The sequence below is a fragment of the Penicillium atrosanguineum genome, assembly GCF_028827265.1.
Source record: "Penicillium atrosanguineum strain IBT 20685 chromosome Unknown utg000001l_segment0_segment0, whole genome shotgun sequence".
Lineage (NCBI taxonomy): Eukaryota > Fungi > Ascomycota > Eurotiomycetes > Eurotiales > Aspergillaceae > Penicillium > Penicillium atrosanguineum.
Genome location: NW_026623133.1, coordinates 2465809 through 2491893, shown reverse-complemented (window position 1 = coordinate 2491893; position 26085 = coordinate 2465809). Strand labels below are relative to the sequence as shown.

Sequence of the window (26085 nt, the reverse complement as noted above, 5' to 3'; positions counted from 1 at the left end):
CCAAGGGATCCCTAGTTCCTATTTGAACGCCTAAGAGGATCATATGGAAGTATGCCAAAAAAAAAATACTATTACATCTTAAGATTCAAATGGGTGTGCTGGTAAGTAGATAGTCAAACCATGGAAATGTTGTGGCTAAATAACACAGTGCGTGGTGCGTGCCAGTCAAATTTCAACCGTGTCCATCCATGGTGGTCATCTGGAGGCCAACCAGTTAGGACACCCAGCCATGTTTTCAAGCGGGATACCACAAATCAAAATGATAGTATAATACTCTGTAATTTGAATCCTAGCTAAGCTCAATTTTGTTGATTGGTAGGTAGATGTAATTAATCAATTGGGAGCCGCGGAGAATATGTACGGGCATGACTCGAGAGCTAAAGATTTTACAAGCACGAAGGCCTGAAATAGACTCACGGAATGTGTCTCGAGCCCAGGGACAAAATTTGTAACTTGCAAATGTAGATACCCACAGACCTTTCGGGGGTTTGCCTCTTTTCCGGTTCCGTTATCAGGACCAACTCAGGGAGAAACGTCACAGCGCCACGACAATGGCATTCCTAATTTATCGAAGACTGTTATCATAAACACGCAATCGATCTGGAAGAAATAAGCAACATCCGACTCAAATGGCTATAGATCTCTACCATCGCGTCAGCCGCGCCGACGACCCAGATATCCAAGACCCAGTGGAGAACCAATCATACTTTACACCATTATCGTGTTCCTGGCCAACGAGCATTAGCTTCCGCAAGTATCAGGGATCTTAAGCCATGTATAAGCAACCTCCTATCTGGGGTCATGTGCCCAAGCGGCGAACGCGGAGACCTCCGACGAACCCTATTCCACCCTTCTAAAGTCTAACTGGCTAAGCGATGGCATTACATATAACTACCCCGATGGAGATCTCCGATGAGAATATCTTCTTCTCGTACTTCATGATAACGGACTGATATGAGGTTCAGTTATAAACCATTCAGTTGACGATCTGGATGTCTGTCCTATGCACTTGTGTCTGGCCGACCGGACATGTGGTTTACTATGTCTCTTTCAACCAGAGATTCAACTTATGATGCTGGTCCACAATTACTTAGGGATATATGGGGCCTCACGGCGGTCGCCATTGTGGTTGTGTTTCTGAGGATCGTCGCGAAGTACAGGATTAGGAAGTTCGGTGCAGATGATCTGTTGATGGCTTTCGCATTGGTTAGCAAGCCTTTTGTTCCAAATTTTTTTTTTTTTTTGAAGTTTGAATGTTGTGAAACATTGTCAGACGTGTTTCAAGTTAACGAGAATTAACGCTGTTTCTAGTGCATGGCTCTTGTCGGCTCGATTATGATCACCCTGGCTATCCAACTTGGCTTTGGTCAGAAGGTGTCGGCTCTTAGTGATGCCGCCGTGTCGAAAGTTATCATGCATGACTATTTGAGTCAGACATTTGGCCTTGCTGGAGGTACCATAGGTCGGATATCATTTATTGTCTTCGTCATCGGGCTACTGGCGCAGAGATCATCCCAAAAAATCGCGTTGTGGACCTTGGCCGGTGCGCAGGTCGTGGTTAATTCCTTGCTCATCATCATTATTTTTGTCCAATGTCCAGGACATGCATCGGCGATATGGAGCCATTCCGGCAAGGAAAAATGCTGGAGTTTGAAAGTGCAGGCTGACTATGGGTACTTCCAAGGAGGTAAGAGGGAAAATTCACACTCTCCCATGTGCCGCTCTAACATGCATTCAAATAGCTTTCAATGCGGCAACCGATCTGGGTCTTGCAACCTTCTCCACATACATCTTCTGGAACTTGAACTTGAAATTACGGGTCAAGGCGGGATTGGTGGTTCTGCTTGGGCTGGGAATATTGTGAGTACAGCAATATCGAGAACCTTGATGTCCAGCTATATACTAACCCCAATCAAGTGCGATGATCGCTGCAATCATCAAAACAGTACAAACACGTGTTCTCGCAAGTTCAGATAATGACCCTACGATCGCGACAGTCACCTACGATCGCTGGCTATTCATCGAGACGTATCTAGTAATCGTCACCACCTCCATTCCTTCCATACGCTCCCTGTTCCGATCCATGGATGGCCGCAAAATCGGCAGTACGAACACACACGAGTTAAGCTCTCGCTACGCAGTTAGCTCCCTGAATACGTCACGCACAAGGCGCCGACAGTCATCAATAGATGGAAAAGGGATTATCAACGTGTCAGAGGGGAATTTCAGCAATGAAGGCTTTGCAAGGATGGAAAGTCATAATGAGACGCCCGAAGCAGGGCTGTCACGGGAGTCGGTGATAATCTGTGTCTAGTCTATTAATGTATAGTCTGATGAATTCATGTTTCCTAATACAAAGCTTTCCCATTCTAAGCCATTGACGTTCATTGTCACGACCGTGACTATCCCACTCCCACCCGACCCCGATCTTGTCGGCTTTTGACTTCAATGGAGTCTATGTACTCACATCGGTCGCCTATTTGGGATCGTTGCTCTTCGATACATGCTATCACAATTCTAATTGGACAGGATGTTTAGACTAATATTGTTTTACAGGATATGATACGGGTGTTATGGGCTCAGTCCTCGCCTTGGACAGCTTCAAGAAAGATTTCGGTCTCCCAACATCATCGTCCGGCTTCGCCAGCACCGCGAATGTCCATGTATCCTCAAATGAGGTCAGTCTCTTGCCCGTATTTGCACTGAGAGCGAGGATAACGAGGAGGTGCAAAGGGAGATTGCTGAGATCTTTGCTGCAATTGAAGAAGAGACTGCCCAAACCGAGGGCGTGACGTGGAAGGAGTGCCTACAGAAGAGTAATCGGTATCGGTTCTTCCTAGGTTTCATCATCATGTTCTGGCAGCAGTTCTCCGGAACAAATAGCATCGGATAGTATGCGCCTCAGAACTTTGATTCGATTGGTGTTAGCTCGACTAAGTCGTTGCTATTTGCTACAGGTGTGTACGGTACGGTGAAGGCCGTCGCCACGGTAATCTTCCTGCTCATTAGTATCGATCGCTGGGGTCGAAAGTTGAGTATGTTTAGTGGTGCTGCTTGTATGGCTGCTATGACATTCATCATTGGCGCTGTCTTCCCCAAACCCGGGTACTACCTCTGTCTCTCCTGCCTCCAGTGCCATAGTGGCCATGATCTGTCTCTGCGTGATCGGATACTCTTTCTCCATAGGGTCCGACTCCTTAGGTGTATCTCGGCGAGATCTTGCCCACTCGTCTCCGTGCTTACGGTGTTGGTCTCGGAGCTACCTCGCAGTGGCTCTTCAGCTTTGTCATTACTGAAGTGACTCCCCGTGCTATCAACAGTGTCGAGTGGAGAACTTGCCTCATGTTTGCCATCTTATGTACGGCCATGGGTATCTTCGTCTCCATCGTTATCAAGAAGACCAAGGGAAGAACTTTGGAAGATATGGATCTTATCTTTGGTGCTATTGATGAGGAACAGCGACAGGTCGTGGAGAATACCTTGCACAAGAACGATATTCATGCAGAGCATGTGGATGGGGATAAGGATCTCGATCACAAATAAATGATCTCCATGACTGTATCTGGACTAGAAATTTGAAATACAAGTGTCCTAATTTGCTTTGTTTAGTTTCTATCAATTCCATACCTATACTATGTATGCAGCCTAGGTCGCCTAAATCCACAACGCTTGAACCTCTTCACAGAGGATCGCATCCAGCTTGATTTATGGTTTTAACTAAATCCATTCAAGTCAAATCTATAGCTTAATATTAGTGTCCCTGGTACGTCGAGAGTGGTCTTCATTGATCACGGCTAGTATCGGCGCAACCAAATTGTTTGGATCGGACCCACAAGCGAAAATGCCGCGGGGAAGCAACCCCTCGCCATCACATCCATTCCCAGATGCGCGCTCGCGACGACTTATCAATGGAGAATCTTGAGGACTCATGTGCATCACTCCGAACGCAGATTGCGGCCATCGAAGCCCAGCTTGAAGGGCTCAAGCGCGACCTTGCCAACGCCGAAGCCGCAGTCAAGTCCGAAGCAGACTCAACGGGAAAGCCTCATGAAGGCCAGAATGATGCCGGAAACCGCTGGCCGCTGCTACCGGAGGAATACAAACGATACGGAAGGCAAATGATCGTATCGCAAATCGGTCTACGAGGTTCGTTGGATTGCGCTGCGGCTGAGAGAGGCGCGGAAGATCGCTAACCGTCGCATTCCGCATTCTCTACAGGGCAACTCAAGTTGCGCGCCGCTAAAGTCTTGCTCGTTGGAGCCGGTGGTCTGGGATGTCCTGCTGCACAGTACCTTGCTGGCGCTGGTATCGGAACCCTGGGTCTGATTGACGGCGACACGGTCGAGATCTCGAATCTACATCGGCAGGTGCTGCACCGTGGAAAGAATGTGGGGAAATACAAGGTGGACAGTGCGATTGAGGCTCTACGAGAGTGAGTGACTGTTCACATTAAATTCGATTAATTGGAAGCCATGCTGACATTTATCTTTTCTCTGATCAGATTGAATCCCCATCCAACGTACATTGCGCATCGAACACACCTCACGCCCGAGGAAGCGCCTGCCATCTTCGAGAAATATGACCTTATTCTTGATTGTACGGATAACCCGGCGACGCGATACCTGATCTCGGACACTGCTGTGTTGATGGGTAAATCATTGGTGTCGGCGTCTGCTTTGCGAACGGAGGGTCAGCTCATCGTATTGAATAATCCTCCGCGACGGCCGGGTGAGAAAGATGGTGGTCCTTGCTATCGCTGTGTATTTCCAAAGCCCCCACCGGCCGATAGCGTTGTCAGTTGTGCCGACGGTGGTATCATTGGACCGGTCGTTGGAACCATGGGGGTCTTACAAGCGCTGGAGGCGATCAAAGTGCTTACTGCGCCGGAGACCGATACGGCAGCAGATGGCAGTGCACCCCGCGAGGCTCCTGTGATGCAAATCTTCTCCGCATTCTCAAATCCCCAATTCCGTTCGATTCGGATTCGTTCTCGCCGCGCTAACTGTGCAGTATGCTCTGCCGAGGCCAGCGTGACACTTGATACTATCGCGTCGGGATCCACAGATTATGTATTCTTCTGTGGCTCAGCGACAGCGTCATCGCTGCTGGGCCCCGATGAGCGCGTCTCACCCGAGGAGTATCGTGAGAAGCACCCGTTGATCAACACCCGGACAAATGGGGAGCCCGAGGGCTCACATACAGTCATTGACGTGCGAGACAAGGCACAATTCGGAATTTGCAACCTGGAAAACAGCATCAACATCCCCATTTCCAATTTCCTCGCCTCTGCGCCACTTTCAACAGCCGACCTCAAAGCCAGTCAACTTCCGTCATGGCTGCCATCAGAACTGGCCTCTCCCGAATCCAATGAGCCAATTTATGTGGTCTGCCGTCTTGGAAACGACTCCCAAATCGCAGTGAAGAAAATGAAAGAGCTCGGTCTCGATCGAAACGGCCAAAGGTACATCGGAGATATCCGCGGCGGGTTCCGCGCATGGCGTGAGCAGTTAGATCCAGACTGGCCCGAATACTAGACAAACATCACAATTGAACAATTGAACATGTCCTCAAGATACACTGACGGGCGACTTCTCCAGCCAAGCCCATTCCATGGTAACTCGCCCCTGGGCGATCTCAGCGACCTTTTCAAATACAGACTCGGTGACATCAAGGTCATCCACTTTGCAGCCCACGCAGCGGTCCACGACCTTCACATCGACGCTCTTCCCGTTCCGACGAAGTCTTATCTTCATCCCACAGAGTGGATTGTCATTTGGATTCGAGCCTGTCGATGCGGCGTCGAAAAGGATGTGAGAGACGGCGCAGATCGACTCCGATTCCGTACTCGTGTAGCCGCATGATCCCAGACCCGGGTCGTAGTAAGTTAGGTCTCCTGAGTAAGGGCCACCATTGGAGGTCGGGAGCGGGAGATTCGAGGCTTTCCTGCTACATGTTAGCATGTCGAAAGCATAGTTAGTCGACTTTTTTAGTAGAACTTACTTCTTCCCTACGGTTAAACCGACTGCGAGACCGATTATCAGGGCAATGAGTAGAACAGCGGCGACTATGCCGATGATTAGAAAATTGCGCGATCGTTTCTGCGCTCTGAAATTGCAACCGGCCAGGCTGAAGGGCCAGGCTCGTTTGCCGGAGGGGTGCGCATCTGCGCTGGGGGTGGCATTCTCTTTTCCAGTTCCAACTCCAGTTCCAGCGTTGACTGCTGCAGACTCGGGAATTGCCTCGGGGTCTTTTGTCAATGGGAGTGGCTTGCGCTTGGGTACTGATGCCCAAGATTCTTGCGTTTGTACAGATTGGTCATTTGCAATCGTTTTGTCAGACATGGTCGAGTCCGAGGTCAAATTGTGATGATTCTCTGTGTCCATTGCGTCGATTCATAACGGGTATAGAAATTCTGATGCGAAACAATGTCTCACTGGGAGTATAAAAGGAGTGGAGACCGAGACCCTGGGGATGAGCTTGTTTAAAGGGTTCTGGTTCGGGTTCGGGTTCAGGGGGTTTTTAGTCTTAGTCTTAGTCTCAGTCTCAGTCTAGCGGACACGGGATCCTGGTCGCATCGGGTTCCTACTGCCGACGTTACACGCCCACTCTCATAGACGGTACATTCTATAGTTTCTATATAGTTGGTCATTGACCCGTCAAAGCTTGTCATGCAGTAGACTCCCGAATCCGACGGGTGTAAATGGCTGAGATCCGAATGCGCAACTCCCCGCAACAAAGACCCACCGGGCTCGCAAGCCGCAGCCCCTCATTCTCCTCTTCTCTAGATTCTCTGGGCTCTGATCTCTGATCTCTGATAGAATTCCGAATCCCCTCATATCTCCCCATCTTAGAGCACCCGGTGCCTGAACGGTGCCTGAACTGTGCCTGAACTGTGCCGAGATCGGATCACGTCACGTGCGCTGCCATGCGCATCCCCCATCGGAATTTGACTGGTGTTTGGCATTAAGAGGGCGCTCCGCTGGCCTGCAGATATGGCCTCGTCCACTAGTCCCTCGAGCAATTCCAGCTCGGACGGTCCTCCGCTGTCGCGAAGAGACTCTCAGGCTACCAAGTCCACCACCGACAAGGGCAAAACGTCCTTGTTCGGCCATGTCAAGGCGATATGGCAGAAGACGGGACTGGATAAGCCCACGGTCTTATTGATGCTAAAGTATGCGGCTCTTGAAGGAGGTTCAAGGATGACGCTAATCGTATATGTAGGGGCGGACTCTCGCCGGCGATCGCAGTGTCCATGTAGGTACCTTATTCCATGCCAAGACCTGTTATCGAGTGAATCTGACTCGCCTCCAGCTACCAAGCAATGGATGTCGCCGATGAGTATACCACTCTAGGCTATCTCGTGGCTATTATCTCGATTCTCGGATTTGCCATCATGCCACGTGCAAAGTTTATCCAGATGATGATCTTTGACGTCTTTGCCGTCTGCCTGGCAGCGTGTTTTGCGCTGTTGACCATGTACTCCAGCGTCAAGGCTCGTGAGCACACCCAGAACAACGGGTCTTACAATTCTTCGGCCTCTGCGGTCAGTGCAGTATGGTTGTTTTTCCAGATCTGGCTGGTCCATACCTTCCGGGCCAAGTACCCCCAGTTCCAGTTTCCCGTGATCATCTACGCAATTTTCGCCAATATCTCCTCAATCTATGCACCGCAGATGCAGACTATGACGGCTGCAATTGCCATGGTGGAGAAGCTGATCAAAACTATGCTCACTGGATTAGGCATCTCCACTGCTGTATCCTTGTTTATTCTGCCGATGACCTCGCGCAAAGCAGTTTTCAAGCAGATGGGTGGCTATATTGGCAGTCTTCGCTCGGCATTGAGTGCACATGCAGCATACTTTGAAACATTGGAAAGAAACGACATGTTCGGCCGTTCCGAGACATACGATGACTCTCGCGAGAAATTTGGCGAAAAAGGCAAGAAAGTATACAGCCCCGAAGCAGAAGCAATTCGTGCTGCAATTCGAGGGATCACCGATCTTCATGCTAAACTACACGGCGATATCACATTTGCCAAAAGAGAGTTTGCTCTAGGGAAGCTGGGTCCAGACGATATCCAGGCCATGTTTCGGCATCTGCGGCAGATAATGATCCCCGTGGTTGGGCTGAGCTTCGTCGTGGACATATTTCAGAGACTATCCGACTATAACAGATGGAATCAGCCTATCGATCCCAATGCCGAACCGCTCTCGGAAGATGTTCGCAACCGCGTTGTTCAGGATTGGAATGATATCATGAGAGCCGTGCATGACCCTTTCAAAGCTATGATCCAAACGATCGATGAGGGGCTACTGCATACTTCTTATGTCTTCAGATTGAGTAAGCCACCCAAGAAAACGGCAGTCGCCGTCACAAGTGGGGCCCGCGAAGGCGACAAGGATGTCGAGGCTTCAGCTGAAGACACGGCGCCTGGAGGAAAGGGGTTCACGGCCCATTTTGAAAAGAAGCTGGGCGAGTTTCGAAACGCCAAACGAATGGCTCTGGCAACATGGGCGGAGGATAAGGGGATCAAGCTGCCTGATGATTTCTTTGACCATCCGTCACACGTGGAAAGCTTAAAGGGCGACTTTTTCGATGCTTCTGCCTCGCATCAAGATCGTGCTCGACGACAACTCTACCTCTTCCTCTATGTATGAAGTTCTTGCCTTTTCTTACCGTTGCAGCTACTGACTGATGTTTTTCTAGATGGAGCAATTGCTCTCCTCGACCGGGCAGACCGTGTTCGATTTCGTCAGCTATGCTGATAGTGTTGCGGAAAAGGGGAAACTGTCTCGAACGCGACTTATCATTCCAGGTGCTAAGCGTTATTGGAAATGGGCCAAGTCCTTTTTGAAGGCAGATGATGGTCATCAAGACGACAATATGGGCGACGTACACCCGCAAAACAACATGCTCGAGCTTGGCGAGGCCTACCGTCATCGCAAAGACCCAGAACACCTACCACCCGCGTCGCTTTTTGAGAAGCTCGGAGATAAAGTGCGCGTCATCCCATGGTTTCTGCGCTCGTTCGAGTCAACATATGGGTTCCGAGTCGCGTGTGCCACAATGACCATTGCCATCATCGCTTTCCTGCATGACACCCAAACTTTCTTCACAAAACAGCGTTTGGTATGGGCCTTGATCATGGTCAATCTGAGCATGTCGCCAACATCGGGTCAAAGTATCTTCAGTTTCGTGCTTCGGATTGCTGGTACAACGATCGCAATGGTGGCCAGTCTCCTCTGCTGGTACATCCCCGACCAGAAGACTGCGGGTGTGATTGTTTTCCTTTTCTTGTTCGTTTCGTGTGCGTTTTACGTCCCGATTAAGATGTTCCGCTTCCGCGTTGTGGGCATCATCAGCATCGTCACTACAACCATGATCATTGGATACGAGCTCCAAGTCCGCAAATTGGGCAAGGCGGTTGCCACTTCAAACGGGCAGCCATACTATCCCATCTACCTGCTCGCGCCCTATCGACTGGCTACCGTGAGTGGAGGTATCGCTGTTGCCTTCATCTGGACATTCTTCCCATATCCGATCTCAGAACACTCGGTGCTGCGGCAAAGCCTGGGCGCATCGCTGTACCTCCTAGCAAACTATTATTCTATCATCCACGAGACACTCGACGCTCGAATGCGTGGAGATGAGGGCGATCTTACACTCAAGAGCTCTGCAGGTCGCAAGCTCGAAAAGGCTCGCCACAAGGTGTTTTCCAAGCAGATGCTGATGCTCAATGGTTTGCGAACCTATTCCGAGTTCCTTCGGTGGGAGTTTCCGATAGGTGGCAGATTCCCAAAGAAGCAGTATGATTCCATCATTGTCAGTGTCGAAAAGTAAGATATTCTGCCAACCCGAAATCATGAAACCTGCTAACACCCCTTCTTTTCCAGTATCGTAAGCTACCTGAGTTTACTCGGCTACGCGTCCGACACCTTGATGCGCCTCGGTGAAGACGAGGACGATTCAAATTCAGCCTGGATGCATGATTTCCGCCGTCTCGTCGGCACCGCTAAAGTCACTACTCATGAAGTCACCTCTCTGCTGTGTCTTCTGTCTGCCAGCATTACCAACCGCCAACCTCTGCCACCATACCTCAAAGCCCCTCGACCCTACAGTTTCTCGAAGAGACTAGAGGCACTAGACAGCGAAATTTTGAGTCTGAAGCACATGTCCGAACCCGGATTTGCGGCTTTCGCCGTTCTGCAGATCTCCACGAGATGCATTGTCGGTGATGTGGAGAGACTTATGCGGTTAGTTAAATCACCACCCATCTTCTCATCATTTGATACTGACTTTCTCGAAAAGACACGTGAGAGGATTAGTCGGTGAACTTGACTTTTCTTTCCATGCAGTCAGCACGATGGATCCCAGAATCACCGAGTCCAGGATGACATCGCGTGCCCCGTCGAGAGTGGATGTAAATGAGGTTCAGGCAGCAGATCGTCACAAGCAGGATTGATTCTAAGATATATGTTTCACGCCTTGTATATAACACCCGAGCGATCCAAGCTCAAATGAAATTGCACAAAATTTTAGACCTTTTAAAAGACCTCCAAATCTCCCTTGTACATGTGTTACATCGGTAATGGCCAACTTCAAAATGTCGCCATCGGGGAGAACCCCGCATGATACTTCTCCGCATTCTCGGTGCACTTAGCGCATGTTGAAACCCCGTCCTGGAAAGTTGAGCGAGATAACCACTGATGCGAAATGGCCCAACTCCAAATAGACGCCCAACTCCTCACGGAAGCAGCGAACAAAACTGTTCTCATCACCGGCGCAGCCCGCGGCATCGGCGCCGCAACAGCGCGACTATTCAACCAGCATGGAGCGAACGTCGTGATAGCAGACCTTGCTCAATTCCGCGATGTAGCAGATCAATCGATCGACCAATTTGAGTACCCGGACCGTGCAATCTTCGTGCCGGGCAATATTATCGACTGGGCGCAGCTGACGGCTTGCTTCAAGACAGCCATAAATCGATTTGGCGGGATTGATATCGTCGTTGCGAATGCGGGAATCATGGAATCAGAACCCGTCTTGGACCTAATCCCCAATGAGAATGGGGACTTGGAAGAGAATGAAGAAGCCGAAAGGGTTATTAATGTTAATTTGAAGGGAACTTTGAACAGTATTCCATCTCTCATTCCTCCCATTCTATGAGCTAGTTACGCTAACGAGACTAAGCACTCCGACTGGCATTGTTTTACATGAAACATTCCAGATCGCAGACCAAGTCGTTCCTACTAGTTGCTTCAACATCTAGCTACTTTGGCGGCACGGGCGTTACAGCTTATGTCGCATCTAAGCACGGTGTTCTGGGTCTTTTGCGAGCATCCCAGTCTAAAGCAAAGGAACTGGGTGTTCGAGTTAATGCCATTGCTCCATTTCTTACGCCGACGCATATTACTGCGGGGTTTGCGCAGCAATGGCGAAATCAGGGGCTGGAAGGAAATACGCCGGAACGAGTTGCTGAGGCCATTGCTTTGATTTCTCTGGATGCGGAGAGAGAGGGGAACTGTGTTATGGTGAGTACAGTATCCCTCTAATTGCCCGATTTAGATAGGTCTTATCTTAATTTACAGGTCGCTGGGGAATATCTGCGTGAGATGGAGTCTTATAGGGCGAAATTACTGCCTACGTGGATCGGAGAGGATGTAGCAGACTTCATGGGTCGTGCAATGCAGTTTTTTGTTAGTATTGGAGGCTATATATTGCCCACGAAATATTGAGCTTCATGAAGTGTTTAGATATCATGGCTCTAAGTCTATGTAGGAAGACCGGTCGTTTCAATCCACAATTCCCACGCCACTCCGTATATTTGGAAGCGCGGTTTAATAAGGTACTCGGGGACTAACGCTCCGCCAGAAATCACATCGCCTCCTGCGTCCACCCTCCCAGGTCGCTGCATCAGCTAGACGGAAGTCATTCGTAACGCCAGGATCTTCTCGGAGCCAGTAAGCCAGATGATCTGTGACAGTGTCCCGGACAAGAGTCCCACCAGTTGTATTCAGGTTCATCAACACAGGTGAAGACTCATGCCACCTCGGCCAAGAGATATTGCCATTCGTGCCGCAAGGGAGCGTGGCATTACTGGCACCACCTTTCGCATCGTGAATGGATATAATTGGCGTATTTTTGATAATGAAGCTGCCCAAAATCTTCTGAAATGCATGCCTGAATCCACTGGTAGGGAGTTTTTTGCCAACAGAGAAATATGCTGACAAGTCTGCTCCGTGGAATGCTGGTGTAACGGAGTACTGATATTTCCAGCTCTCCTTCCCATGGGCGCCTGAAAATGCATCGGCTAACCAATATGATGGACAGTCAAAGGTTGTTTCAGCAAAAATATCGAAGACCGTCTGCTGTAGGCCGTTTGCGAATTCCGATTGATTCAGGGCCGTTGGGCCACGGTCACCGAGGGTGTCGTAGAGAGGGATTGAACCTTTTGGAGAGGACCATGATCTATATGCGGCTAGAAGACCGAGGTAGTCGGAATTGGTAAATAGAGGAAAGGTTGATTTGACATATCGCCAGAATTCCGAATCAGTGGTTATTGTTGGAGGGCTTAACGGGACGCCGTCATTTGCGTTGTTCTGTGGTAATCAGTAAAGAACCTTTGTCTGAAACGAGGATTGTCAACTTACACCCGATAAGATACGCTTGCCACTGATCTTCCTTTGGAGGAGCTGCTTGGAGGGAAGCTCACGAATGAAATCTCCGTCTGTGACAGGCAAGAATGCGAACGTGCCCCAGGCGCCCGACGTGGAGATATTTCCACTCGCGTATTGCAGTGTATCAGTGTCTGAACGCACGAGGCATTCAAAAGATGAATCAGGAGTGTGCCGTTCATGATAGCAGCCTGCTCGAGCTGCAAAGTCGTAATAATTGTTCGTAGGCACTGTGTCGTTGTAATGATACTGAGTCGGTGTGTACGGGCTTGCGGCGATGATCTAAGCGAGTCAGCATCTCCCGTACACAATTGTATATGAGATCATTGAAGGGGAGCCTTGCATTATTGAAAAGGCCATCCTCTCTGCCTCCATAGGCCATTGCTTGTAGCATTGCCGCGCCAGCCCCAGATGATTCGCCCCCGACCGTGACACGAGAAGGATCGCCGCCGAATTTCGAGATGTGTCGTTGGGTCCATCTGAGAGCAAAACGCATATCTAGCAGACCGGCATTCAGAACACCATGCCTATGGACATCTTCTGAGGCCAAAAAGCCAAAAGCGCCCAGTCTGTACTGGATCATGACGGATATGAAGCCATTGTTGTTGGTTTTCATCCATTCGCTTGGGTCGTAGGTCGCCCCGTTTAATCCATATCCACCGCCATCTGTCTCAAACAGTCAGTACATGCTATATCAAATTTCATTGGAGTTGGAACTAACGGATCCAGAGCAGGACAGGCAAATCCTTGGCTCCTGGTGGGGTGTACACATTGAGAAATAAACAGTCTTCATCTCCCAGGGCAGAATTAAAATGGTAAGCCTTTGGGAGCTTTGCTCCCCCAGACTGAGGACAAATGGGCGGCTGGTCAACCGCTGAAAAAATGGCAGTCCGATTCCATCGTGGCTCCTGTGGAGCTTGCCATCGCAGGTTTCCCACAGGGGGAGCTGCATATCGAATCCTAGGCAACTGGTGAGCACAGGGGTATCAGATGCATAACATGGGGAAATACCCTCTAAACACGTCGATATCGTATGTACTGTTATGGGATCCCTGGTATCTCGCATACCCCAGATCTACCACCGGACTGGCGGTGTGGGTGGGTGAAGCCAGGGAGGCGGGGGCGATGGCTACAGCCAACAAGAGAAGGATACAAGCCGCGAAGCCCATATTGAGCGTCTTGTCAATCGAAGAAAATGCAGTAAGAAGGTGATTTGGGGGCGGCGGATGGTGGGTATCTTCGTCGATCACAACCGCATAGGCCTTGCATGCAGGTGGACGCTTGACGCCCGCTGACCCGGAGATGTGACACAAGGATGCGGCCAAGATGGCGTTTCTGAGGAAAGGTCCAATTTAAGACGATGGAGTTCTTTTTTTCCCTTTCTTTTCTCTGCTTGTGCGTGGGCCTGTACTACTCCAGAACGCTGGGCCGGGCACCGAGTAATATACACTCCCTCAAAGTAGGTGTTGGCGCATCCTTTGTGATCGCGAGCCCATCAGAACATGTACTGAGACCCCGTGAATCAATCAGACTGCTTTATTGCCATTTGCAATAACAGACCCACATTCCAACGGTGGTTGCAAGGCGGCCCGGATGCGAGGCCCGCAGGGGTGGCCAAGATGGCCGGCCTCATTCGAGGGGCACTGAGACTATCTTTTATGGGTCCAATGCCCATCTATACCAACAATCATCTAAGAGACGCATCTCCAGGTGAACGACTTCTATCCCGATTCTTTGTGTCTTGCTCCATGGCCTTGTACTCGACTGGTCTATTTGCATCACACCATGACCGAGGCCAATGTTAACCTCAACGCGTCAAGGGTGACGGCGGTGATTGTTTGCTACTCAGTGCCGATCCCTTTCATGCTGCTATTTACTGGTCTGAGGCTTTTTGTCAAACTGCGACCGTCATCGCGGAATCCTATGGCTTTGGATGACTATATGATTATCGGAGCCACAGTTCGTACCTCTCGGGTGGCTTCTATATCCACTTCTGGACCCACCGGAAGGAAAGGCGATTAACCTTATTTGACAGTGCATATCGATCGGACTATGCATCAGTGGTCTGGTCTACGGTACGCACCCCCTCCACTGAGCACGAAACAATGGAACCGAGATAGCCATTGAACCAACCGCTGACAACACCACACAATCAGGCCCCCCCTACGGATTCGGTAGACACAAAGCTGCTCTACCTGAACAAGAACTCGAAACTTTCATGCTGGTAAGATACCCCCAAAGATAGATCCTTACCAAAGCTGACCCAGTTAAACGCAGGGCGACTATGTCTTCAGCCACTTCTACAACTTCGCAATTGCAAGCACCAAACTCGCCATTCTCGCCCTTTACTACCGCATATTTAGCACAAAACTATTCCAGCGTATCATAATCGGCACGGCAGTCTTTATCTTCCTCTGGATCGCGGCCATGGAGATTGGACTCGGACTTCAATGCGTGCCTGTCGCTAAAGCCTGGGACCCGAATGTAAAGGGCGACTGTCTGAATCTGGTGGCTTTTTCGTACTTCACCAATATCACTAATCTGGTCACCGATATCTGGGTCTTCTTGCTACCTGTTCCCATTATACTGAGGCTTCATATTGACCGAAAGCGGAAGCTGGAGCTTGCGGGAATATTTACCATTGGCCTTTTGTGAGTTGACCTCCTTTATTCTATCGAGGTTGATTGCTGATATGATCTATGCAGGACTTGCGCGATTAGTATCGCGCGATTGACAGTCGTTGTTTCACAGGGTTCAACTGATTTTACATGTACGTTCAATCTACCCCTACCATGAAAAGATGACGTTAAGTTTAACGACAATATAGGGACTGGTGTTCCATTGGGAATCCTCTCAGTCTACGAACCTCTTGGTGGGATACTTTGCGCCAATCTCCCCTTTCTGTACAAACATGCCACCAGCGTGCTCAAGAAAGTCGTGTCATCATTCGGTCCTGTTCAGACCGAGGGTATGCTCCCTGAAACTGGAGTTAGAAGGCCTCAATATCTACTGTGGAAGAGGAAACAAGATCTCAGCATGCAAAGTGAAAGTGAGTGGAGCAGGCTCCAACGCGACACTGACAAGAATACTTCGACTACAATGAGCGAGGTGCGCTCTGCTCATGCCGCGGACGGAGGACATGAAATAGAAGAGTCTAGATCTATGATTCAGGATCCACGAGGATCGGAGCCATAGCATGAAATATGGAACTGGCTGACAGTGTGCAGAGTGGTATGAAGGCAAAAAAAAGCAAAAACAAACATGAAGTATGTACAAGTCGCTCATCATCAGGCAAAGCCAGCTTCAGCTCCTCTATATCATATCGATCATCAAATCGGATTCATCATGGTGACATTTGGAAAGGCAGGCTCAACAGCAACCCTAATCGCGGAAACGGGACTCGGTTTCGTAACTGTAACCGGGGAAATTGTTGTCGGAACACTCGTATCCAGATGCGAAGGACTGCGCGAGCTCCTGCTCCGCGAAATGTGCGAAGTACTGCTCCCCGCCGTGCTACTCCCTGGCTTCCCGCCGCGCTTGACCATCTTGCCCAGCACGCCGACGATCTCGGCTGCGTCTTCGAAGCTCTCGTCGTCCATTCCTTCTTGGGCATTGTAGACGTCCGCGATGGCGTATTTGGCAAGACGGCGGCTTGCGAGGGGGTCCTGGAGACAGTCGTACAGATAGGCTGCGTATTCGAGCTTGACTGAGAGGCGCAGGGGGTGTGAGCCCGGGAGGAGTTTGTCGGCTAGTAGGGCTGCGTGGTTAAAGCAGGCTGTTGCTGTTGCGGTGTAGTCGAGGGGAGGGAGGAGAAATGAGGAGGCTGGTGGGATTGGTTGGACTGGTGCTAGGCCTGGGGGGAGAGAAGTGGGTGGTTTGGGGTAATTGAGAGCACCAAGGGCGGTCAAGGAATCTGGACCGTAGATCGAGTCGTGTTTTGAAATTTGGGAGGGGTATGGTGGGTTGATGATGGGGCGATTGTGAAATAGGACGAAGATGTGGTAGAAGGAGGCCCGAAGTTTGTATGATAGGACCTTCAATTCGACGAATGCGTTTACCAGGGGTAAGATATATCCTTCTAATATTATTAAGCCTTCTCGGGAAAGCCAGATGATGTGGTGGTATTGCTGAAGTGACTTGGTGTCGCGGGTGGTGTCTAGTCGGCGTAATCGGCGAGCTCGGAGAAGCTTCTTGGATAGCATTACCGATAGGCCGAGCACCTTATACAACATGGCCGAGAGAAATGGGCTTTCGAGGGCCATGACGGCCGCGAAATTGCCCAGTGCCTTCTGGTCTACCTCGGAAGAGGCCATCCATAAAGCCAATGACGTGGCTGGAATGGTCAGGTCGACATCGTCAGCCATTGTGTTCTCGAATGTGTTGATGAGATCCATAGAAGGCGAGGAAGTGAGGGAGAATTGCAATTGGGATCATTGGGAAAAGAAAATAGAAAATAGAACAGAAAGGAGCGAAAGAGAGACATTGAAAGGAGCTTACCAACTAGCGCGCGCAAACCGAAGCTTCAAACGAATCCTCCAAAGCGCCTGCAGCATGAATGGATCTTGGCGATCTGACCGATCCAACTCGCACAATAGGGCTGGGAAATCTCGCCGTGCCAAATCCTGTGAACGTGTTGCGCCAGCCCCAATGGACGTACTCCTAGCTCGGTCCGAACCACAAATACTCCCCCCCTCCAGTTGACAGTGCGCGATTCACCTCGCGTCGATGCGCGTCCAATAAAATCAAGCCGAGTCGGTCTCGTAGGCATGCAAGCTCGATAGGTCCCGCAGCTAGCAACGCAAGGCACGGGGGAAGAGTAAAGAAAAGGGAGATCGCAAGTGCAAGGCCGAACGCATCGTGCGATCAGAGTTGGAGTCGACGATATTCCAGCTTTGCCAGCGCACACTGTGCGGGGAAGGCGATGGGAACAATTTGGGGTGGGAAGAAGCAATAAGAACGGAGAGGACAGAAGCAAAGCAAGGAGCCTCTCCTGAAATGACGCAGATGTGCAATTTAGAAACGGAAAGTGAGAAATTAGGAATTATAAAAGAGAAATAAGAGGAAAGTCGTAATTTGGTATCTCCAGGGCTGTAATGTCCCACTTGCCCGCGTCAATCTATTTTCGCCAGGCTAAGTAACTAGTGGCCGACGCCCAACGTAAGTGGCAATAGGGTCCCCAGCTTCTGAGCCCGATTTTCCGGTCGAGTCCCTCTCTTTCAGTGAAGCACCAGTGAAGCAGTGAAGCACCGGAGTATACGGATCACGCGCTACGTGGCAGCGGCTCACGACAGGGATTCGCCTCGCGCCCAATTGATGTGCCAGCTCATCCGCAGTAGCGCCCCCCCCGAACACCGGGTTGAACACAATTGTACACTAGAATCTAACAGGCCTAGAGCACGGACTGCCACGCTGGCAGTGGCTTTGCTGGATACCCGACGCGGGGGTAACCTGTACGGCCCTGCCCGTGGGCATACTGTGGCAATCAATTCGATCAGGTAGTCATTCTTCTTCGTGCATAGGAGGTACCCGAGGAGAAGGTATTCAGGTACCCAGGTGCTTACTCATGTCTGGTATTTCAGAGCTGTCAACGGATCAGAGCCAGGGATCGGGTGGAAATCCAAAGTGGCTGTGGATCCGAGACCCGTGGACCGCTACACGGAGCGCCCGTACACCGCCAGAATGATGTTATCTGTCTACTCGTTTTAGTGTTAGAGGTAGGGGAACCGGAGATTGGAACACTTGTGTCATGATACAATGTTAAGTCTATACAAGCTGAAAAACAAAATAACAAGAACGCCTAGTGTATGCAGATGGCGTTAAGGGCCGGATTAATGCAACCCATCAAAGCAAGTAAAGCGACCGTTCCAATCATTGCGGACTTTTCACGTCCAGGTCATCTACATCAAGATATCCCGTAAACGCTCGAGAAAGGAAGGTGCGCCACGCCTTGTTAACCTTTTTCTTCTTCTTCTTCACCGTCGTGTCGGTTTCGACGTCTTTGGAGACAACGCCTTTTTCGCCGATCCGCGTGGCCAAGTCCAGGAAGCTTCGCACGGTCAGGTCCTTCATTTGAGAGTCGCCTTCGTCTGACGTAGTGTATTCGACCTCGTATTCGATGTGAGTCTTCTTGCTCTCCGTGTCAGCCAGGTGATTGAGTTTGGTCAAGTTGGCGAAGTATTGGGTCCAGCCGAGGAACGTCAAGGGTTGGTTGGAGTACGCAGGCCCCGGAGGAGCGGTTGATGATGGTCCGTTGGGGATCTTGAAGTCAGACTTCTTGTCCTTGCCCTTTTTCTTCTTTTGAGTTTCAGGAGAAGGTTCCTCCTCAACAGGGAGAGAGAAGTCACCGGTCTCCTCGTAGATAGACTCCGCGTCAGAGAAGACGTTCTCCAATCCGCTGATGTTGTATTCAATCACGCGGAGCGTCGGGAAGAAGTTCGGCACCACACTCGGTGCAACCAGCGACACGCTGTACCGCTCCGCAAATTGACCACCGATTTTTTTCAAATATTTGCGTTGCTTCTTTTCCTTCTTCTTGCCCTTGCTGTGCTTTCCCTTTTTCCCCTTCTTGCCTGTTTTAGTGGAATCAAACTCCGGTGCCTCATCTACCGAGGCCAAGTCTTCGAAGATACTGACTGGGGGCTCGGGCAACTCAGCCCACTGTCTCCGAAGGGATGTGAGATAATCTTCCTTGGAAAGGGTAGTCACGGCACCGCTCTTCGCTACGGAGTCAATTTCGATCTCGTGGCTGTCTTGCAGTATGAAGTGGTCGATGTTCATGTGTCCATAGAGACTGCCAACGATGACATCGCGGTAGCGATCCGTCCAGAGAGCGTATTTCTGCCAGCAGCTCTCATCCCAGCTGGTCTTCTCGTCGGAGCGGGCAGGAGCAACATGGCCCATGAGGATGGCCTTCATACCCTTATTGCGCAAGAGCTGCAACTGCACACGCAACCACTCCATATGTTCATAGCCGGGTTCAGATTTGGCGTTACAACCATCCACTGCACTGTTGGTTTCGAAAAAGTACATCGTGTTCAAGCTGATGACAACCAGCTTACCGGGGATGACCTCACTAAGGAACCATCCACCCTCGACAAAGCTGTGTCGCTGATCCTCAGGTATGAAATGCCGCCAGATCTCCGCATATTTCTTAGTCCACCAGTTGGGGCCTTTCCTGAAGATGTTGTGAGGCGTAATGTCGTTGTTGCCGAAGGTAGGAATCACGGGGACAGCCACGCGCGGGAAACTACCCGGTGTATTAGGGTTCTTCCTTTTTCCAAACATCTCGACCCATTTCTGAGCCATGAACTCGTTGACTTCCACTATCTCGTCATCTGTTCTGGGGATGCGCTCATCGTTGTCGTGACGGACCGAGTCACCAGTCCAAATCACAAAGTCGATTTGGTCCTTCAGGTTCGCCTCGATCCAGCGGAATGTCTCGCTCACAAGGGTAATCGGGGAATCGCATTCGGAGCCTTCCTGGCCGAAGTATCCCGCGGGCCCCTTGCCATGATGACATGACCCTGAGTCACCGCTCACCTTCGAGCCAGCCCTGTAGTATCGGTCGGGATGGAAATCTGTAATATAGTCAGTTATCGCAGGCAGGCGACAGTCAAGGGAAGTGCTGCTAACCAGTAATGTGCAAAAAGCGACCGTGAAGGGCCTGTTGTGTTGCGCCTGTCAGGAAATCGGCAGAGACTTGCGCGTCTCTGCTAGAATCAGTGACTAAGGGTTGCTGGTCCAAGGGCACGGCAGTGACAGAAGCCACCAAGAGGCCCAGCAGCAGAGCGGAGGATTGCATTGTGCTGCAAGCCACTGGTAATCGACCGCGCAGGGCTGGAGATCAACCGCTTTTTTTTTGGGCGATCTTATCGGGTCACGTCACTCCCGGGTCGTGCGGCTTCAGGAACAGCCAATCACCGCGCTAAGCGTCACTAGATCTCTAGAGAGAAATCTTTATGGAGAGACGAGATCATTGATGCCGGAAGAGGGGCAAGATATACAAAGTAAGAGGTGGATGATGTGGATGCGAAGTCCAACAGCTAAGTACATAAGGTGCGGTGCCCCAGATCGACGTGTTGGTCGCTGTTGCCCAATTGATGGTACCACGTGCCCGTGAGGACCTTTGAGGCACGCGCGCGTTTGCCCCATTTCGCTGGCCGTTTAGCCGTGTGAGCGTCTGTGCTGTTCAGGTGGATTGTTTTTTTTTGTTTTCACCTATTCCCCTAGGCCCCTCTTCTGATCTATCAAATTATTGGGTTGGTGGCGCAATTACCCTGGTTGTGTGTGGTGTCACCGCCATCGTGCGTCGAGTCAATAATAAGGTTGATCGGCCCTTAGTTATCCGAACTCGAGCGAAGTACCTAGAAAACTTGAATAGATAATAACTGATCTAACTACTTCCTATTCCCAAAAATTTCTTGAACATATCCACCGGCTATTGTTCGACATTAGAAGCTTTGCCTTTTCCAATTTAGCGCTGTGCTAGCTCTGGAGCTTGGCAGCCGGGTCGAATGTACTAGGTTTCTTTAGCTCACCTGAGTATTCAAACGGTGGATTCTTCGCTAATGGATTTGTCCGTACAAATTTGTCGGCTTCCAGATACCCGGAGATTAACCAGAGATGTACTTTTCTATCTAGATTTATAAAGTTTCTCAAGCATCGCTCATCTATATACTATACATTGAATGTCCATTTGCTTACCGCCGTGGAGTGTATCCTATATCGCGGTAAGAAGATGGATCGTAGACGCGGAGTGGCACATCATCGCCGAACACGTCGTCATCAGGAAGTCTCTGCATATCTTTCTTCCCCTTATTTCGCTTCCGGCAAGTTCGACAACAACACCCACCGCAACAACTACATCCATTACAACAGAGGAACTTGCCAATGCCACTAGATGGCATTTTTGCATCCGTGCCCCTTAACACAGATCCCGGCGGCACAACGTTCCAAAGAATAATGGCCAAAGCCATAGGAATAGCATCAAACACATACATGTACCATTCATGATACGGGATAGGATTCGACGCCGAGTATCCAGCCGAGAATTCGATCAGGCGGTAGATGATGCGCACCGTAATAGCGAGCAAACTGCCATACAGGGCATAGAGGAGTCGGCGCCAGTTCTGCTTTTCGCCAACCAGTTGACGTGCCCGATCCAGCTGCAGCATCAACCGGTGGAACTGCACAGCTAGCACTAGGAAGCACACAATGAAGAACTGCTGGATACCGATGCCGCCCATGTAGATGTGGATGCCGTTCATTTGCTGCGCACTAGTACCAGTGGCCATGAAGCCGCCGATCATCTGTACAATGAAGGAGCCGAAGTCGAGAAGGACGAATATCTTGGCTAGGAGGGACGGCTTGAAGATGCCAATGCGACGCTCGGGAACGAAGAAGTGGATCATCCGGGCTAAGACCATGTAGTCGAACGCATTGACCCCTATCTTCGATATTAGTATCACAGCACAAGAAAAGAAGAGATTTTACTTCGTACATAATGGAGCTAGGAGAATCAACATCTGGGTGACGGTCGCGTCGGTATCATTCTGCTGATTACGAGCACTCAAGGCGCGGACCCCGTACCCCACAGTCTCCCAAGAAACACCCATGAGGACAACCCAGGTAAAGCCCGCCTGATATATGGTAGTTTGAACAAAATGGACCATCGTGAGTATCCCAAAAATGACGGCGGCGGCAATCGCGGCCTTGAAAGATGGGTAATAGAGGTACAACGCGTCGCATTGTGAGGCCGGCACCCAGCCATTTTTGTCGGGGGCCACAGTGGGGGTACAGGTGTTGGAGGGCAAGTCCAAGTGCAATGTCAATTGGAAGTCTGTTTCTGTTGTAGTGGTCGCCGTGGTTGTGGTCGTCGTCGCCAACGTGGTAGTATCCGCTCGCAGTAACACTCCATAGTGGGGAGCAGCTGTTTGAACGGGAGTTGCCCGGACTAAAATGACTGACACCAACACTAAAAACCACACAGGAATCTTCCTTCGCATGATTAGGAAGGGATATGGGAAATTTGGATAAAGGCATGAATCAGGCTTTAGTGCCTGGGAAAGTGATAGAACGAACGGGGCAATGGAAGAAAATGTAGAACAATATGCAATATGGTATTCAAGCAATGGGAAGCATGTTGGAAATTGTAGATCTGTGGAGACTTATGACTTACTTTAAACCAAGGCCTGAATCTATGAGGCCTGGAGAGATGTATACATTCCTGCTACTGTAGTGTAGCTGCCTGAGGGAATAAACGAGACAGCCAATCAGGTACCCGAAAGGGTTTAAACTAGCCGTAGTGGCCATATATGAAACATCCCTACCACCCTACAGACCACAATGGACAGCAGCCGGGTATATGTAAAGAACTAGCACTAGCCACACTCTAGCTGTGCTGCTACCTAATGCTCCTTGCTTGAAATTGGCCCCCGAACACCATCTCATCCGTAGCCCTTTCGATGATGCCGGCCCCAGTGGACAGATTCATTGGGCCAGAAATGGGTCGGGATCACAAATTTTTGTTCGACCAATTCATCATTGGACTCTACGTCCTCCATATCGGCCCGTCTTTCTCTCCTCAGATATTAGCTGACCTGAAAGAGTACTTGCGCGGTATACTACCAATGCGACGGTTCTTCCGGATCTGGGCCATGATGCACGTGTGTCGGCTTATGGCTACATTAGGCTAGACTTTGGGTATAAATAACTTGGTGGAAATTGCCAAGCTGACCCTGAACAGCCTCATGAAAAACGGACAAGCCAGGTAAAGAGGCCCCGCCCATGGAAAACCTGGTATATGCAGGGTGCGTCGGCTATGTTAGTGCCTCTCGAGAAGTAGGTATGAATAGAAAGGAAGCCTTAGATACCTCAGGTAGTGCTGACTAGCTATTAAAAGAATATTTATTCCAACTACATATTTTGACCCTCATAGTAAGGTACCCATCACAGCCGGGTAAATCACCCGACATGGCAATTTCACCTTCTCCAATTTCGAAGACAGTAAGATTTCAACTCCAAGCTGCTGCATCCGTAATAAAATCGCAAGTTGGCATACCGATCAAGCATCCGCGTCGATTTTCTCAGTGACGGTACCATCCTCTTGCACAACGACCTTGTCCAGGTTCTGTGATGCCTTGACCGGGTTCGGCTGCTGGTAAACCCACTCCAGCTCCTCAAGAGTACGGCCCTGAGACTCAACACTAGGGAGGAATTAGCTTTTGGTCAATACCATTGGAGACGACGAGTTCTTACCAGAAGAAGTACCAGAAGACCACCTCGATCAGATCCCAGCCAACAAAAATCCAGAAATAGTTGGTAGAAATGTTTCCCAAGCCAATTGGAGATGCGAACTGACTGATGAAACTGATCGAGCTGACCATGAAGCCTGAAAGCGCGAGACCCTTGGCGCGAGTGGTGGTTTCCAATGCCTCGGCGGGGATGACACCCTGTAGGGGGGTATATGTGAAAGAGAAGACGACGTTGAATAGGTAATAGAATGCGAGAGCGGCCTGGCCCTTGTTTTTGCTGATGGATCCGTGTTCAGCGATGGGGACTGAGATAGCAGCGTTGATGGCCATTGTGATAGCACAGGCTGATCGATGTTAGTTCGAAATTCTCATTATATTAATGTCACCATTGACTTACCCAAAGTACCCCAGATGAGAACCGGACGACGCGGCATCTTGTCAGTCAAACAGACTGCAACACCAGCACCGACAGCCGACACAATAGAGTTGATCAAGTTGAACAGAAGTTGAATCGAGCTCGAGGTGTATCCAAGGGTGTTATAGATTGTCGCGTTGAAATATCCAAGACCGTTACCCGACCACTGTCCGAAGACCGAGATCATGATAACCTGCGCGAAACGCCAACGACCGCTGTGCGTAGTAACGAAAGGCCGGTCTATCAAATTTGAGCATCATTAATTTTTGATGGACATTCTCAGAAAACAGTTAAAGAAGACTTACAGTCCCACCACCTCTTATCAATACCATCAATGCGAATACCCTCCTTCATCTCCTCGATCTCAAGACGAACAAGACGGGCATTAGGGTCTCCGTTGCCGTGATATTTAACCAAGAAAGCAGCCGCTTCTTCATCACGACCCTGTGCGAGCAGCCAACGGGGCGACTCAGGAATGAACCACACGGCTACAATAACCATGACGCAAGCAAAGCATTGGCAGATGAACGGGATTCGCCACTGGTAGTTTGTGTCCATATAGTTGCATCCGTATGTAATCGCAGCGGCGGGAATACTGCCACCGAACCAACCGCAGTTGTAGAAACCTGATAGTGTTAGAATCTCTGCTCATTCCCCAATATGCGGACTACAGTGGAGCCCTACCGACAGCACGACCGCGCCAATGCGGCGGAGCGATCTCAACAGCATAGGCCGGGGCCGAGACAACCATGATCTGAATTCCAACTCCGAGGATGAATCGGCCGATAACGAATTGGGCTAGAGTCATGGCGGTTGAAATGATGATGGAGCCGATGATGATAACCCAGGCACCGACGAACATGCACTTTCGCCGACCGAGCTTATCGGAGATGACTGCACTGAATGGAGTCGCAACGATGGATCCACTAGATCGAAATGAATTACTCGATATTGAGTTTTGTTTAGGATGTGTGAGTCTGCTTACACTGTGTAGAGAGATGTGACGACAGACACCTTCTCGCCTGTCAATCCTGCTTTGAAGACGTCTTGCCAGTGATCCATAGCGAGGACGGATCCCATGAGCGATCCTGTACTCTTTTAGCTTCAGTCGCACCAAGTAATGTTACTCTTGTAAGTGTCGCCCGAGTGAGGCTTGGGGCCTTGAACATACCATCGTATCCATTCGCACACGCGCAGAGGAAAGCGACGAAGATACAGACTGAATGGTGTGAGTAAACTATTCGATCAATTCTCACTGGAGTACCGCGCTGCAAACTCACAGTAAAGATGAATGGACGTGCGGCTCCAGCGCTCAATTTTGGTCTCCTCAATGGCAGCAAAGAGCTCGGCCTGTATTTCATAAGCGCACTGCTCTATGGAGCCATTATATGAACTTGACAGTCAACTCACATTGCGGACTTCCTTAGTCTGCGCACCCGCCCGCTTGGCGGTTTCGCCGTATCCAGCAATGACCTGAGGGGTATCATTCACCGCGGTCGAGATGCCATGCACCTCTTCATGCCTCTCTTCATGGCCCTTCGTATCCGACATGATGTTTTCGAGTTCCACTGGCGCTCGAGTCGACGGGTGCTGTATAGTCGCTATGAAATGTCTCAAGCGCGGTACAGAACCCAGAGAAAGCGGGACAACATGAGATTCTTATAAGAGACGGCCAAGAATGTCGCCTTCGCCCGATCGGGTCGAAGTGGCCTTGCATAGTCTCTGGGGAGCGCCGTACATCTCTC

The 26085-nt window shown here is 50.2% G+C and overlaps 11 protein-coding genes across 11 annotated transcripts; 5 read left to right on the top strand and 6 right to left on the bottom strand.

The window, feature by feature from the left end:
- Positions 1-1029: 1029 nt before the first annotated feature.
- N7443_000966 (uncharacterized protein) lies at positions 1030-3543 on the top strand (the record flags this gene model as incomplete). Its single annotated transcript, XM_056881022.1, has 8 exons — positions 1030-1206; positions 1312-1687; positions 1743-1860; positions 1918-2105; positions 2557-2678; positions 2723-2816; positions 2958-2989; positions 3202-3543. 8 exons carry the CDS (start codon positions 1030-1032, stop codon positions 3541-3543), a joined length of 1449 nt encoding a protein of 482 aa, XP_056746260.1.
- A 341-nt stretch (positions 3544-3884) lies between these two features.
- Positions 3885-5534, top strand: N7443_000965 (uncharacterized protein; the record flags this gene model as incomplete). Its single annotated transcript, XM_056881021.1, has 3 exons — positions 3885-4146; positions 4219-4432; positions 4502-5534. The coding sequence occupies 3 exons, from the start codon at positions 3885-3887 to the stop codon at positions 5532-5534; spliced, it is 1509 nt and encodes a 502-aa protein (XP_056746259.1).
- Positions 5535-5567: 33 nt separating this feature from the next.
- Positions 5568-6383, bottom strand: N7443_000964 (RlpA-like double-psi beta-barrel domain-containing protein; the record flags this gene model as incomplete). Its single annotated transcript, XM_056881020.1, has 2 exons — positions 5568-5943; positions 6001-6383. The coding sequence occupies 2 exons, from the start codon at positions 6381-6383 to the stop codon at positions 5568-5570; spliced, it is 759 nt and encodes a 252-aa protein (XP_056746258.1).
- Positions 6384-6992: 609 nt separating this feature from the next.
- N7443_000963 (uncharacterized protein) lies at positions 6993-10331 on the top strand (the record flags this gene model as incomplete). The annotated part of the gene is made up of 4 exons (XM_056881019.1): positions 6993-7171; positions 7312-8650; positions 8706-9835; positions 9893-10331. The coding sequence occupies 4 exons, from the start codon at positions 6993-6995 to the stop codon at positions 10329-10331; spliced, it is 3087 nt and encodes a 1028-aa protein (XP_056746257.1).
- Positions 10332-10712: 381 nt separating this feature from the next.
- On the top strand, positions 10713-11165 carry N7443_000962 (SDR family NAD(P)-dependent oxidoreductase; the record flags this gene model as incomplete). The annotated part of the gene is made up of 1 exon (XM_056881018.1): positions 10713-11165. The coding sequence occupies one exon, from the start codon at positions 10713-10715 to the stop codon at positions 11163-11165; it is 453 nt and encodes a 150-aa protein (XP_056746256.1).
- A 671-nt stretch (positions 11166-11836) lies between these two features.
- Positions 11837-13842, bottom strand: N7443_000961 (putative carboxylesterase; the record flags this gene model as incomplete). The annotated part of the gene is made up of 5 exons (XM_056881017.1): positions 11837-12598; positions 12650-12955; positions 12981-13339; positions 13395-13633; positions 13685-13842. The coding sequence occupies 5 exons, from the start codon at positions 13840-13842 to the stop codon at positions 11837-11839; spliced, it is 1824 nt and encodes a 607-aa protein (XP_056746255.1).
- Positions 13843-14458: 616 nt separating this feature from the next.
- On the top strand, positions 14459-15868 carry N7443_000960 (putative integral membrane protein PTH11-like; the record flags this gene model as incomplete). Its single annotated transcript, XM_056881016.1, has 6 exons — positions 14459-14632; positions 14709-14748; positions 14794-14897; positions 14951-15324; positions 15379-15443; positions 15501-15868. The coding sequence occupies 6 exons, from the start codon at positions 14459-14461 to the stop codon at positions 15866-15868; spliced, it is 1125 nt and encodes a 374-aa protein (XP_056746254.1).
- A 134-nt stretch (positions 15869-16002) lies between these two features.
- erg27 lies at positions 16003-17037 on the bottom strand (the record flags this gene model as incomplete). The annotated part of the gene is made up of 1 exon (XM_056881015.1): positions 16003-17037. The coding sequence occupies one exon, from the start codon at positions 17035-17037 to the stop codon at positions 16003-16005; it is 1035 nt and encodes a 344-aa protein (XP_056746253.1).
- A 1504-nt stretch (positions 17038-18541) lies between these two features.
- N7443_000958 (endopolyphosphatase) lies at positions 18542-20474 on the bottom strand (the record flags this gene model as incomplete). Its single annotated transcript, XM_056881014.1, has 2 exons — positions 18542-20250; positions 20306-20474. 2 exons carry the CDS (start codon positions 20472-20474, stop codon positions 18542-18544), a joined length of 1878 nt encoding a protein of 625 aa, XP_056746252.1.
- Positions 20475-21372: 898 nt separating this feature from the next.
- N7443_000957 (RTA1 domain-containing protein) lies at positions 21373-22677 on the bottom strand (the record flags this gene model as incomplete). Its single annotated transcript, XM_056881013.1, has 2 exons — positions 21373-22118; positions 22173-22677. 2 exons carry the CDS (start codon positions 22675-22677, stop codon positions 21373-21375), a joined length of 1251 nt encoding a protein of 416 aa, XP_056746251.1.
- Positions 22678-23735: 1058 nt separating this feature from the next.
- N7443_000956 (uncharacterized protein) lies at positions 23736-25891 on the bottom strand (the record flags this gene model as incomplete). The annotated part of the gene is made up of 9 exons (XM_056881012.1): positions 23736-23877; positions 23930-24269; positions 24323-24580; positions 24646-24966; positions 25025-25266; positions 25326-25428; positions 25512-25559; positions 25621-25690; positions 25751-25891. The coding sequence occupies 9 exons, from the start codon at positions 25889-25891 to the stop codon at positions 23736-23738; spliced, it is 1665 nt and encodes a 554-aa protein (XP_056746250.1).
- Positions 25892-26085: the final 194 nt, after the last annotated feature.